The sequence below is a fragment of the Saccopteryx bilineata genome, chromosome 3, assembly GCF_036850765.1.
Source record: "Saccopteryx bilineata isolate mSacBil1 chromosome 3, mSacBil1_pri_phased_curated, whole genome shotgun sequence".
NCBI lineage: Eukaryota > Metazoa > Chordata > Mammalia > Chiroptera > Emballonuridae > Saccopteryx > Saccopteryx bilineata.
Window position 1 is genome coordinate 252,993,830 of NC_089492.1, and position 15,481 is coordinate 253,009,310.

The 15,481-nt window shown below is 45.1% G+C and overlaps 1 protein-coding gene across 1 annotated transcript in view; it reads left to right on the forward strand.

Annotated features, from left to right (window-relative positions):
* Positions 1 to 15,481, forward strand: part of AGBL4 (AGBL carboxypeptidase 4) — a 1,318,466-nt gene that overhangs the window by 1,261,661 nt on the left and 41,324 nt on the right. Inside the window, exons 10-11 of the mRNA XM_066269248.1 lie at positions 4,226 to 4,378; positions 7,608 to 7,770. Of these exons, the coding sequence (XP_066125345.1) occupies positions 4,226 to 4,378; positions 7,608 to 7,770 (316 nt within the window). The remainder of the gene's footprint in view (positions 1 to 4,225; positions 4,379 to 7,607; positions 7,771 to 15,481) is intronic.

Genomic DNA, 15,481 nt, shown 5'->3' on the forward strand with positions numbered 1-15,481 from the left:
TACTCCATTCAGGTTTCTGTTTTTCTAGAACCCCTATGCTTTCTGTTCCCTTACTATGCTTTACTTGTTTCCATGGCTTTAATACCCCCTGACACCTTGTATATTTATTAATTGATTTATTATACTTCTCCATAGAATGTACACTCTTTGAGATCAGGATTTTCCTGTTGTGTTCATTGCTATATCCTTAGTGCCCAGAACACTCCCTGGTGCATATACCCCCAGTGCCCAGACACTGTCTGACACAGACTAGGTACTCAGTGATTATTTTTTGAATAAGTGAACAAAGGAAAATTCAAGAAAATCAAAAGAGTAATTATTATAATAATTGAATTAGTCAAGTATCTGGGTAGAATTTTAACATATTAAAAATAAGAGCCCTTATATTTACAAAGACGCACCAGTTAGAAGACTTAATGGAAGAAAGCATCACATAATTAAAGATATAAATAGCCTTGGCATCAAAACAAATGCTCAGGATATATATGGAAGAAATAAACAAACAAATAAAAAGACTTTAAAATTTTACTGTTGCCTGACCAGACGGTGGCGCAGTGGATAGAGCATCAGACTGGGATGCAGAGGACCCAGGTTCGAGACCCCAGGGTTGCCAGTTTGAACGCAGGCTCATCTGGTTTGAGCAAAAGCTCACCAGCTTGGACCCAAGGTCGCTGGCTCGAGCAAGGGGTTGCTCGGTCTGCTGAAGGCCCACGGTCAAGGCACATATGAGAAAGCAATCAATGAACAACTAAGGTGTCGCAACGCGTAACGAAAAACTAATGATTGATGCTTCTCATCTCTCTGTTCCTGTCTGTCTGTCTCTGTAAAAAAAAAAAAATTTACTGTTGTACCCCCCGCAAAAAACTTGAATAAATGGAAAGTCAAAACATATTCTTGAAATGGAAGACTTAAAGTCATAAGAATCAAGTCTTCCTACATGAATATGAAAATCTAATATGATTATATACTACAAATATTGATAATATTGACAGGATTTGAGGGAACAAGGAAAACTAAACAAGCTAATGATAAAGATTGTATAGAAAAATATGCAAGAAAATACAGGATAATTTAGGGAACTAAACATAATGAGGTGATTCCAGCCCTTCAAATATTAAAATCCGTTATACATTTAACATAATTAAGTGTATAGTACTGACACGTGAACAGAAAAATGATCAGGATAGACTAAAAGTCCCAAAATAAACCCAAATACGTAAAAAATATTATATGGTAAAGATGGCTTTTCAAGTCAGTGGGAAAAAAGATGTACGCAATGGAATAAACGGTGTTAGACAGTAAAGTTTCTTACCTTACACCGTACACTCTGTAAATTAAAATTAAAAGGAAATATCTAAATATGAATAATAAATCAATAAAAGCAATGGGAGAAACAGTGAAAAATTTGACCCAAACACCACAAAAGACTGATAAATCTGTGTAAAAAAAATTAATATTTGAAAACTTCTGCATGGCAAGAAGTTCTTGTAACAGGAAAGTCAGAAACAATGACAAACTGAGCAACAATATGTTTGTACTGCACAGAAAACAGAAGGCTAATTTCCCTAATATCTAGTTTCTATAAATCATTGAGAAATAAAGCCCAGCAGCTCAGTTTTTAAAACAAAGGACATGAACAGACAATTCAAGAAAAGAAAATGCAAATAGTTCTTAACCATATGAAAAGATTCTTAACCATATAATAAAAGACAATTACACTAAGAGAAATTCAGATTAAAACTAATCTGAGATATCATTTTTCACCCATCAACTCGGCAATTATCAAAAAATTTGATCTCACACATCTTGTCAAGGTTATTGACAACGAGATGTTGTAATACATTGCTAGGAGTATAAATGGGTCCTTCTAAGGAGGTTATTCTGTCAATAGTCATCAGAATTGCAAATGCACAGAGGATCCAGAAATTCTTCCAGGAATTTAGCCTACATATAATTGTATGTGTGTGAAATAGGTTATATACAGAGTCAATCACTGATATTTATTTGTAACAGGAAAAGGTTGGAAAGAAGTGTCCGTCAACAGGGGACTGGGAAATAGTTTATATATGGCTGTTAAAAAGAATGAGGTAACTCTTTATGTACTGAAAAAAAATTACCTCCGAGACACATTAAGAAAAAGAGCACAGCTCTGAATAGCGTGTTCAGGGTGCTACCATTGTGTGTTGGGGGAAGCGGGAGGAGTATTTACTTGTTTGTGTATAAACTCTCTGGAAAGATGCATGAGAACCTGGTGACATGTGTTGCCTCTAGGGAGTGAAATTGGGTATTGGAGGACAGCAGTGGAAAGGAGATTTTTCGCTGTAAATACTATCTTTTCTTTTTTTTCTTTTACTTTTTTACTTTTGAACCATATAAATCAATCAATATAATTTGCCTGCTAGTTATTTAAATTGCATTAGGTGCCAGGTGTCAGGATAGCGCTGTGGAAGTCACGTTAGAATGGTTATCAGCAAGAGTACTGACTCGCTGGCTGGCCTCAGCAACCTCTCCCCTCGAGGCTGATTGGGAAAGGTCAGAGAAGTGGTCCCCAAGGCCTTCTCTGGCTCTGGCATCCTGAGATATAAATTGCAGTGTTTCCTTACACATTTCTTAAGTCATCTCTCTACCTCCTCCTTTCCTCTACTGCTCATCAAAAGCTCAGAGGAAAAGACAGACAATTGAAGAAAATAAAATTGCAAAGACAACTTTTATAGGGCTCCCTCGAATCATTGTGTATTCTACCTCCAAAGCTGAAAATGATGAGTTTAATATCACACAGAGCAATGCATCTTATATGTCTCAGAAGACAGCTTATGCTACGCAGAAAACTGGGAGCTCGGCAAGACATAATTTTTCACTCCAACTCTGAGGCAAATGAAATGACAGTCAGCAGGCCCACATTCTAGAAGCAACATGGTTTTCATTTGGCTTTAACTTCGTTTGAAAGTGTCCCGAGGAGGGAGAATCCTTCTAAGTGTGGACTTTCCTTCTTTCCTGGGACCACAGGCTAGGAAAGGGGTAGACAGGTGGCCAGGGGCTGCCCCGGCTGTTTTCAGCATTGGCCATTGCTGATGAAAAGTTAACTGTGCCAGGCATCCAGAGACCGGGATTTCCAACCATAAGCTTGGACAAGTTTCTTCCCCATCTGGGCCTCTGTTATTCTGAGGAAGAATTAATAGATACAACTTGGACTGATACATAGGAAGACAAGGTTGGATCTGAGGGACATTGAAGATCTAAGACCTAAAAAGTCCTTAATTCCTGCCAGTCCATTACCATGTCTAGAGTAATCTCTCTGGGGCTATTTGTTTAGTCATTCTGCACATAGCTACTAAGCATCCTTCGTGCAAGGCACTGGGCTCTTTACAGACAGTTCTCCTACCTTCAGGAGCCCGTGGATGGGAATGTTAACAAATAATACCATATCAAGCTAGGAAGTGCCTTAAATATGTGTAAGTAGAGAGCAGAGAAAGGCTGGTCACAATCATCTTTATAGATTCATTACAAAGTGTTTTTCTTCCCATAAACATGCACTATTTATGTGTTGTTGGTGAGTAGGTGTGGCATCATGAAATGAGGTTCAATAAAAGAATTAGCTGAGATGTCCTACATAAAGCTCCCAGAGTGGTGCCTGGCATGCATTAAATATGCAGTATGTGACAGTGATTATTATTGCGTGTTTGATTCCCACTGTAACTCTCTGAGGTTGGAATTAAAATAATCACTTTTCAAATAAGAAAGCCGAGGCTCAGAGTCAGGCCATGATTTATCCCAGACCCCCTTAGCTAGAAATGGCCCAGTCAGGGCAAAACCACAAGCAGTCCCAATGTAAATACAATGATGTTGCCTGAAGGTATTTCTAATTAATCAGAGAAACAAATTCTGCTAATGCATTTAGTCATGAATGTATTAACTGTTCAGGTCTTAAACCAACAGAAAACCTCATTTCTTTAGAAGAACTCTGAAGAGGGATGTTAATGGTAGTGCTCGCAGACCCTCAGGGCAGACGGTGTTAAAAATGAGGAGAAATTGATCCTCACTGGTCTCAACCCCTCCAATCACATTGCAAATGGCTGCTAAATGGGCTGACACATGGGCAGCTTGAAAGAAGGGGTGTGTGTGTGTGTGTGTGTGTGTGTGTGTGTGTGTGTGTGTGTGGTGTCTGTCACTTTATCATAAGCTCGGTGACCCCAGACTTCTCATTTGTTATCCTCTCTCTCAACAGAAAACAAGCCTGGAGTTTTATATCGACATCCACGCCCACTCCACCATGATGAATGGCTTCATGTACGGCAACATCTTTGAGGATGAGGAACGGTTCCAGAGGCAGGCCATCTTCCCCAAGCTCCTCTGTCAGAACGCTGAGGACTTCTCCTACGTAAGAGCTCCCCGGGCTGGGCCAGCACTAGCTCCCGGCCCTGCCCGCTCCCTCCCTCTGCCTCCCCTCCTTCTCCTGCTCAGTTCCTCGTGCTTTAACATTTATAGCACACCAGCCCTGTGCCAGGTCTGGCGTGGATGATAAAAGAGGGAGGTAACGAGCTATGCCGTGCCCCCCAGTCGCTCATCACAAGTCAGGGGGCAGACTTTGAAATGGCTGCCAGCGCTTGGTTTGTCTGAGGAGCTGGCGTGCGCTGCATTGATCTGACTCCAACATTAACAAAGAAGAAACTCACTGGGCGGCTGGGCACCTAGCATGTGCCAGCGCCTGCCCCACCCAGGGCTGGCTTTCACCTGCTTTGATTCCTTTCGTGGGAGCCTGACTGGACTGCTGAATGGGGTTCCACACCATTCTCTTCCTCCGTGGTGCTTTCTGTGCCTCAATTTCTTTGTCAGTAATTTGTGGGTGACAATTTGCTGCCCTGCCCGCGTCAAGGCTTCCTAGGAGGACAAATGCAGTCATAGACCGGGAAGTGCTTTGCAGGCAGAGGAGAACTCAGCAGACTCTGGAGGCTGTTGTTACTAGGCACCTCACATGCCGAGGGTGGAGAGGCTGGGGACTAAGCGGTCAGAATAATTTGCAGCAAAAAGCAATATTGGAAAAGGACAGGGAGAGAAGATAAGGAAGGGGTCAGCACGTGGTGTGGGGACACGGGAGAGAGAGTTTTTGCACATTTTCCTTTGTTGTGCTCCTAAATCTCTGAGGCCTATTATTTCCATGGGGCCAGAGAAGGAGAGGCCCACAAAGGTCAGAGCAATTTTTGAAGTTGATGGGCTGAAAACCGGCCTGCCCGTTGCTTCAGGCCTGGACATTAGTGGAGATGATAAATTTCTCCGTGAGGTAAGATGCACTTGGAATCTTGGAATCTTTGAATGGCAGACCACGAGAAGAACTGGGAAACAATTTAGTCCACTTTCCTCTTTACACCTAAGAGAAGCTGAGTATTTACAGCAAAGTCCCTTCCATTTGGTGGTATAATCAAGGCCCTGGCTCCCTATGTGCAGTTCTGGGATGAAAACAGCCGTCCTCATTTCTGCGGGAATCTCTGCAGGATGCTCAGCCCTGTGTCTTTTTGAACCCACTCCAATCCCAGAGCAGACTATGGTCTCCTGGGTCCGAGTTCCCTGGGAGGCTGGACCACAGGCCTCAGAGGTCTTCCTAGGGCTACGGTTTCCAGGACCTACAAAAGGGACACGACCTAGAAGCTTTATTTCTGGCCTTGCCTGATGAGGGTTCTGCATTGCAGCCCCCTTAAGAGCGCAAGGTTGGAGTCAAGGCCATCTGTCTTAGCCTAATCTCTGTTTTCCCTCTTCTCTGATCCTCACTGCCCAACTCTAAAATGAGAGTTGGATTTCACACACAGACTTCAGCAGTCCTTTCAGATCTGATATTATGTGGTTTTCTGATCCTTTTTACTGTTTTACCGCAACACATTCATACACACACACTCACACACACACACACACACTCACTCTCACACGCACACACACACATTTCCATTTCTTTCCATGTCTTTTTGTCTTGTTTTGCTGTTTTCTTTCTCCTTCTTCCTTTCCTTCTTCACCTTCTTCTCTATATGCTGCTGAATGAGGCCCCACATTTTCTGGTTAAAACCGCAGTCTCTTCATTCACTTAGATCCATTAGCATAGATGCCCCTGTAACCTCAAGTGAACTGAGCCTCACAACCCCGTGAAAGAGATACTATCACTTCCGCTGTACAGATGAGGAAATGAAGACTGAGGCAAATAAGGCAAGCTGTCTAGCACGTCACATTATGAACAGCGGACTTGAGACACTGACCCGCTTGCTCCCTTCCTCTATCTCACGTGATGAGCGTGGTCCTCATCTTAGTGCCGACGCAGGCACGATCCCTACTCTCTGGCTGCTGGACAGGGAGGGGTTCAGCTGTTCCTAATGGAAGGGAGCCGAGTGGAGGAGTGCTGAGCTTTCTGAAGTCTCTGGGCTCAAACCTGTACTGTGTTACTTACTTGCTTCATCTCTGAATCTGTTTCCTCACCTCTAAGGGGAAAAATTATAACACCTACACCAAGGGGCTATTCTTTTCCATTAAATTTATTGGGACAACATTGTATACTAACATTATATAAGTTTCAGATATAAAAGCTTTATAATGCAATACCTGTATGCTGTATACTCTACTGTATGTTCACCACCCAATGTCCAACCTCCTTCTGTTACCTTGTATTTGACCCTTTCACCCTCTCTGTGCTTTCCCCACTTCTCTTCCCCTCTGGTAACCACCATTCTGTTTTCTGTATCTCTAAGTTTGGGTTTTATCCGTTTGTTTGTTCATTCATTGCTTTTTGTTTTATATCCCAACTATGAGTGAAGTCATATGGTTCCTATCTTTTTTTGTCTGATTTATTTCACTTAGCTTAATACTCTCAAGGTCCATTCAGATTGTCACAAATGGCAATATTTCATCTTTTTCATGGCTCAGAATGTACCGTATCTTCTTTATCCAAAATCATCTGTCAAAGGACACTTAAGTTGTTTCCACGTTTTCGGCTATTGTAAATAATGCTATAATGAACATAAGGATGCATATATATTTATAAATAAGTGTTTTTAAATTTTCTGAGTAGATACCCAGAAAAGGAATTCCTGAATCATACAGTAGCTCTATTCTACATTTTTTGAGGAACCTCCATGTTGTGTCCATCGTGGCTGCACCAATTTACAATCCCAAGGGGTCATTTTGAAGGCTAAAAGAGATACTATAGGGGAAACAGTATGATTAGTTTAAAAGCACTGCCCACATTCTAGTTGTGATTATCATCATAATATAACTGCTTCTTGTTCTTGGTCCACTTTTCCTTGTTCCATTTGTCCCCATTCAAATCTCCACAAATACAGGGACGGGCAAAAGCAGTGTCTCACACACATACAACTGGAAACCTGCTTTCGCCCACCCCTATATTTATTAGATGGCAGCTACTGTGCCCCAAGAGCTCTGCTGAATGCTTTCGTGTTGATTATGCTTGTTTGTTTAATCAGTCATCATCATAACCCTGTGATGTGGGACTAGTACCCCACTTTTCAGACGCGGAAGCTGAGGCCCAGAGGTATTGTAAGATTATTTGCTCACAATCGGCTCGGCAGCGGGCATCCTGCCCTGATTCTCCCCTCCCTCCTTGTCTTCCACAGTCCAGCACCTCCTTCAACCGGGATGCCGTGAAAGCAGGCACCGGCCGTCGCTTCCTCGGCGGGCTCCTGGACCACACTTCCTATTGCTACACCCTGGAGGTCTCCTTCTACAGCTACATCATTGGGGGCACCACGGCCGCTGTGCCCTACACGGAGGAGGCCTGTATCCTTGGCAAGTCCCTGCCCTGCCCTGGGCCAGCCCACATCCAAACCACATTCAGGTCTGGCCGGATTTACGTATTAGGCAGGTGAGGAATGTGGTCCCAACTCAGGTGAGGACTGAGACCCTGCGGGGAGGGTGGAGGCTTGTTTGGATTGTCCTGTTTCCCCCGCGCCTTCTACTGCACACCCTTCTCCCAGATGCCTCTGCTCTGCTTCAAGCCTTGGGCAGCAGCTGGACCCAGAGCCTCCCCTTCCTTTATGCTTTCCCCATCTCTCTCTCTCTCTGCTTCCTCACAACAGCATGAGTCTTCCGCCATCTAAGCTGTGTGAGTGCCCAGGCTGCGTGACCATCCCCGGGCTGCTGTGGGAAACCCCGATGGTCTTGACCCCTCCTTCTAACCCTGAACATTGAAAACTCTGTTTTCTCTTTCATCTTTCACCTTTTTGTTCTCTTGTGCTCTCACTTTCTCTTCCTTCTGTTCACTATTTGTCCTTTTACTTGTTTGTCCCTCAGCCCTTCTCCTTCTATCTCTCCCCTCACTCCTTCCACAGCTTTTGTGTGTTTTGTGTTTTCTCCCTAATTCTTATGTCCCCCTTCTGCCCCCTCCCCTCCCGCGTCCTCCCTCCGACCCCCACCGCTTTCCTGCGCCCCCCTGTCTGCCCTCCAGCCCTCCACGCGGCTCTCTCTGCCTTTGTATTTCCTCTGCCAAATTGCTTTTCCTCATGAAATTTCTCTGAAAACCCTCAAGCATGTCGTGATGAAATTGGAGGTTACTTTCCACCTTCCTTGATTTTTTTTTTTTTTTTAGGGATTATTGAGTAATTCTAGTTCCCTGAGTGTCAATTTTCACTTCAAGGTCACAGCATAAGGGTTGTGACAGATCTTGACAGTTTCTGCTTTCCTTTACTCTTTTGTTTTTGGATTGACCCATTTCTCCTTTCCTAATGCTCAGTTTTCTTAGAGAAAGAGTATGTTTGAAGGAGGAGAAAGAAGCAGAAAAACAAAATTGTCACTGTATTTTTGCAAATTCTCTCTCCTCCAAAGTGGAAGTGCTCTTTCTAGTCTCCACTCAACCTTTGGTGTTTATGGAGTTCCTACCATAGTCTGTGCAGGAAGACACCCTTTCTGTTTTTGATGTGACTTGGAACTAGTTCACCCAGTCATTTGTAGCCTAGTGGCTCAGGGTGGGGCAGGGTCTAATGAACTGTCTGGGATCATGGGAGGGAGGGTGATAGCCCCAGAGGGAGGGATCAGCAGTAGGTAGGCCAGGTGCTGAAGCAATGTTCCAGATCCAGCAGAACACTGGGGAAATCATGGTAAAAACCAAGGGTCCCCTCCCTACAGCCACCTGGGCTCAAGCAGCCATCTTGAAGTCTCCTTTAATAACTACCTGGCTCAGTAAGGCCAAGGGACAAGGGAGTAGGCTCTGCTCTAAGACAGAGGATCCTTGGTTTCCAAAATCTTGGCCATCTATTACATGCCACACTGCCTCATCCCACCCACCCCCCAAAAAAAAACACACACTTGATAATGTGTGGCTCATGCCCTCCCTCTATCCCCTAACTCCTCTAATACCACACTCCACCTGCTTTATTCCACCATAGTGTTGTGGCAAAGAAGGTAGAGGGCGTTGCCTGGTAGAAGATGTTGAACATGTGTGTATCAAAGGGTATTCCACACCCTTCCTTACAGTGAGATGTGGGTTTGTCCACATAAGGCCTGCACTTAGTTTGTGGCGGGTTTCTGATGTCACATTTGAGAGTTCTCCCATCCTTTCTCAGCACCTCTGACCTGCTTTTGTGATGGAAGTAAATGTATTCCTCAGTAGAATGCCTTCCCCCTTAGCCCAGGCCACAGTTCTCCCCCGTCAGTGCCCACCTGCACTGGTGTGTTTGTTCATCACCTGCAAACACACCAGTAGTACAGGCAGGAATCATACTGGGCAGGCACCCAGGCTAAAACACTGAAGAGGAAGGCACAGTCCTGAAGTGCAGAGCTTTCGGTCTACTTGGGGACACAGAAGAGGAAAGAGTAGATTATAAGATATATGGTAAGTTCTGCGATGGAAGAATTCCAGAGGGCCGTGGAAAACTTTCATTTAGTAAGTATAGGTTGAGTGTCTACTGTAAGCAAGGTAAATTTCTAGGCAGCGGTGATGTTACAGTGAACTTCCTAAAAACAAAATGTCTTACATTACTTCCCAAACAGCTTTGGGAAGTCAAGGAAGGCTCTCCAGTGGAAATGACATCTAAGCTGAATTTTTAAGGTTGAGCAGAAATGAGCGAGATTGGATTAGGGTGGGTTGTTAGAGGAAAAACATGGCAGACACAGGGGGAGGAAGCTGTACTGCAGGCGCTGTGAGGGGTCCCGTGCGGCTGAAGGACTTCAGATACAAGAGATGAGACTGAAAGGGGAGTCTGTAAGGACTTTGAACTTGAACATGAAGGCAATGGGGAGCAAGAGAAAGGCTTTAAATCGTGGTGGAAAGCCATTCTGGCTACAGTGGGAAGGAGAAATTGAATGAACCATGACTATAGTCAGGAGCATGCATTAGGACAGGGGTCGGGAAACTTTTTTGGCTGAGAGAGCCATGAACACTACATATTTTAAAATGTAATTCCATGAGAGCCATACAACGACCCGTGTACCTTACGCATTATCCAATAAAAATTTGGTGTTGTCCCGGAGGACAGCTGTGATTGGCTCCAGCCACCTGCAACCATGAACATGAGCGGTAGGAAATGAATAGATTGTAATACATGAGAATGTTTTATATTTTTAACATTTTTTTTTAATTAAAGATTTGTCTACGAGCCAGATACAGCCATCAAAAGAGCCGCATCTGGCTCGCGAGCCATAGGTTCCCGACCCCTGCATTAGGAGATTGTTTGGATAATCCAGGTGGGAGATGATTCTGGCCCAGATTCTTGTGGTGCATTGAATTTAGAAAGTAGAACTGAGAAGACTTGGTAAGCAATTGGATGGGGGTGTCGTGTCAGTGGGGAAAAGGAGCGCGTGATTGGCAGGAGCTGGGGGTGAGTGGTGAGGCTGCAGGTGAGCTGTGCAGGCCATGATGCTGTTAGAGCCGTCCTCCTGTACTGCTACCCAGGGCACAAGAGAAGCCTGGAGTTGAACCAAGGAAACTCAGGTCAATCCAACACACATGTGTGTGATTAACCTGGCTCCTGTTTGAAATGCACTTTTTAAAACCCTCATCTCATAACAGAGGGAGACTTCAGGCAGACAGTTTGTGATCTTTGTTGGCTGCTGGCTCCACGTCCCAATCAGAAAAAGAAATTACATGGTCTGATGGGAATGGCAATATGGTTTGGGAGGAAGCGTTCTCCAGACTGGGAGTCAGGGGACCTGGATCTCGATGACGCATCAACATCATCCCGGAGAGCGTCCTTCAGCATGTCCTCAAACCTTGCTGAGGGGGAACATCATCACCTTCACAAAGGACCAAGGAACTTTCATTTTTCCAACCCCTGCTATGGGAAGTAAATAGACATATGCATGAAAATGTGAGAAGTTATTTAAAGAGAACAGACTTTGAGTTCAGACACATCTGGGTTTGAATCCTGGCTCATCCACTTACTAGGTATCTCACCTTGGGCAAGCTACATACCCTCAGCGGGCCTCGCTGCCCTGATCTGTAACAGGACATAATTGTACTCAACCTCACTGAGTCACTATGAGGTTAAATATAATAATGTATATGACTGTGCACTGTAGGTTTTAAATGTTAAGTGACTGTTGGTTCAAACATTGAAAAGATTTATGTAACTGAATGAGGACCTGTATTTATGTTGAGGAAGGGAGTTAGGGCTGTTAGAGCGAGAGGCCAGTGGCTGTGTTGGAAGGGTTCATGGATAAAGGGGCTTGGCGGAATCAGCACAGTTAAGGGCTTTGATCAGAATGCCAACTGGTTCACACAGTGTGGGGGCTGCAGTTCCTATGGTTGTTTTTTCATGTCTATCATTCAGTGCCCCCTTCCCAGCATCGGGTTACAGGGAGGCCAAATTCGTTATCTAGAGGGAGCCAGATGCATGTAGGATCAGGGAAGGGCTGGGAGGCGAGGAACCCTGAGGCCCACAGCAGTGCCCACCCCCACCCCCCGGAACCTGTGTGTCTGCCAGTTTAGCTTTTCTTCCCGGAGGAGCACCAGCTAACCCTGACCGGGGGCTCACTCCCTCAGTGCCCTTTGCCATGACATCAGGGAAATACAGCAGTGGACATTGTCACTGCTATCCCCTAGCTGTGTGACCTGGTGCTATCTCACCACTGTGAGCCTGTGTCCCCATTTGTGAAATAAAAATAAAAGTACTTTGCAGGGTTATCGGGAGAGAAGAATCATGGGTAATCAGCAAGTGTTGCTTCTGCCCTCATGCAGACTGCAGGGCTTTCCTTCTATTGGTTGAGACTTTAATCCCATGATCTCGGCTTTGGAGCCAGCAGCCGGGGGTTTGCATCCTGACTGCACCACTAGTACTGGGTAGCCTCGAGCCAGCCATGTCTCTTGTCCCTGCCTCAGTGCCTGATACTTCTGACCTGACAGAGTTATTGTGGAATGAAATTATGTGCAAACTTGATCTCTACTCAGCTCCCTTCCAGCTCCGACATCCTAAGATTTTTTTCTGATTCTAAAATCTAAAATTATATAATTCCATGTTTATATGTGTGATATTAAGAGTACACAGTCTTTAGTGAGTGTTAAAATTGAGTGATTCTATCAGGATAAGATATTCTAACCAGTACAAGAGTGTCCCAAACGGCTGATCAGGCCAAGCTGACAGCCACTTTCATTCTGTTAGTTTAGGGGTCTTAACTGGGAGGGTCCACAGATAGGCTTCCAGAAGACCCTCTGAACTGCCTAAAATTTATGCCAACCTGTGAGTAAAGATGTGGAGCTCATTTTGAAGGAGAAAGTCTCATAATTTTAAAACAGAATCAGAAAGGAGATTGCCGTTGGAGGCTTCTGCCCTGACTGGTGGTCCCCGTCCACACTGCGGCAGGAACACGCTCCAGTGTCAGAGTCCTGGGTGGGGTGGGGAGGGGGTCCTGCTTGGCATCCTTTCAGCTGAGGACCTTCATGAAATTATTTAACCACTCTGAACCTCAGTGTCTTTATCAGTAAAGGTAAACTAACAATCTTTCACGTCACAGGGCTGTTTGGGTGGTTACCTGGGAGAATGCGGATAAATCCCTCAGCACGTACTCGGCACCATTAAATATTAGTTCCCTTGCCCTCCCTCTCTGCTGTTGGTTGTTGTTGTTGTAAAATGATGAATTCCTGAGAACTTTAGACCATTCTTCAGCAGATGCTATTTACATTTTACTGTCCTGCCCAGTAAGAAATATGCTCTGTTCAAACGATTTGAGAGAGAGAGAGAAAAAAAGAGAGAGACGTGCTAAACTGGAGTCATAAAATAACCCAGAGCTTCTGTGACCTTTATTTATGGCCTGGTTACAAGCCAAAAGGAAATAGCTCTTTGACATAATGGATGCAAAGAACATGGAGAACAGAGGCCTTTATCCCTGAGCAGACTCTTTTCCACAGTCTTACAGCGGGAGATACCTTAGAATCAGAGAATGCCGGCTCTCAGGGAAGGGAACGATGGGTGTGGCCAAGGGAAGATGGAGAGAATTAGAGTTCAGTTTATTGGCCTGGTCTCAGTTTAAAGCCTACTCTATGTGTCGCCCTGGGTCTCCTGAAATGCGTTTCAAACGTTGAAGATATCATTTATTTTACTGATCCATCCAACAGAATTTTACCAGACACTACAAATAGACAGATGACCAATGTGTGCTCCCCTGCCTTTGATAAGGGGACAATTTTGAGAGGAGGGAGGTGGGTAGAGACAGCAGCAGTTCAGAGAGATAAATGCTCTGGTGGAGGGAAACTCTACTGTTTGGGGAAGCACATGGGAGTCCTCTAAGCCTGCAAGAGTAGCGGGGAGGGGGAGGGAAGAAAAGCTATCTGGAGAAAATGAACTAGGGCTCAGATTTCCAAAATGAATGGGATGCAGAGAGGAGAAAGGGTAGAGCAGCCTTCCTGGCAGAGAGAAACACGGGGAGCCCAAATGCCAAAGAGAGGATACGTGTCCCCTCCATGTGTACTGGAGGGGGGGGGCAATGCCAGAAGCAGCAGGTGGTGGATGAATACAGGCAGAGCCAGACCATGAAGAGAAGGAAAACCATAAACTGTGTAACAGGCACATTAGCTAGTGGTACTTGCCGAGTACTATTATAAAATAATTATTTTGTTTCCCATTGGCCCTAAAGAGAGATGGATATAGATTACAGATCTAGACCTAAAGATATAAAAGCTCTGGCAGGCTTCATGACTTTCCAGTCACTCTCGGGAAGTTAAAATTTTTCTAATTAATTCTGGGCACAAAACAGTCTCACTGTAGCAATGACGTCTGGCCCAATCAGAACCAGCAAATGTCTTCATACCCCCCCCCCCCCGGCACAGTCCTGTCTCAGACAGGTGCTCAAGGTGACTGCTGTTTCCCCCACTTGACTTCCAGCCCTGTCCCCCATCTGCCTAATCCCAGGTGCTCACCCCTCCAAGTTGGCGCAGGATGAGGGAGAGGAAGGAAGAGGCAGCAACAGTGTTAGGTGGCGGGTACTGTCCTGAGATGGCACGGGCACTCCCTTGTCAGCTTCTTCAGACTCGCGCCCAGCGCGGGAGATCTGTGGACGGGGCAGTACCTCTGCTGGCCTGGTTGTTTACAGTGTCTTCCTCAGTCCCCGGTGACCTGCCGGGTCACCTCTGTTGGGTCCTGACACCCCTCCAGTGGTCCTTTTGTCTGAAGGGGAGCTAAAGTTTCCAGAACTGCTTCTCTGTTTTTCTTTTCAAGTCTTGTCCGGTGTTTCCATACCTCACTTTAAAATGTGGTATCTATAGGTCTGGTATCTTGCTAAAACCAAGTCCCATTTTAATAACTACCGTGTTTCGATATCTCACAGGTAAGATTGAGTATTATTGGTGATTGCTTGGGTGTGGGGAGAAAGGAAAAGACCAAGGAAGATGCCCAGTTTTCTTGACTTGAACAGCACCTTGGGGTCAATATCTTAAATATAGAAGACTGGGGAAAGGGGTTTGAGGAGGGGGTACCTTGAGCTTTGCTTGAGATGTGTTGAATGTAGGAGACTTGTGTGATGTAAAAATGGAAAAGTTTGGAGGGCAGATAGCTCTGTGGGCCTTAAGTTCTATAGAGAGCCTGGACTTTAGACAGCTTACAATAGATTTTTATACCAGGTACTATATCGTCACAATAAAGGAAGTGACTTTCTTGGTATGCACAGTCATGGTAGACATCCCCCTGATGAGCTGGTGACAAGAATGCTGGACTGAGGGTCAGGATCCCAGTTCCAGAGTGGCCTTCTGCCCCTTGTCCCTCGCATAAAGCTCTGGGACTTTGGTTAAATAATGTTACCTCCCTGGGTAACGCCTGCTACTAGATGGGCCTCAGTGAATGCCAATGAATGAAGGGAAGGCAGGCAGGTAGGCAGGCAGGCAGGAAAGAAGGAAGGGAGGGAGAAAGGGAGGAGGGGAGGGAGAGTGGGGGAGACAGAAAAGCAGGACTCACCTACATCAGCTAGTTGGCTCAGTAATAGGACACGAGTAATGTGATCGGTGTTGCTCAGAAGAATTATCAGGATCTATATGTGTATTGGGCAGTTGAAGGTATGGGGCGGGCAT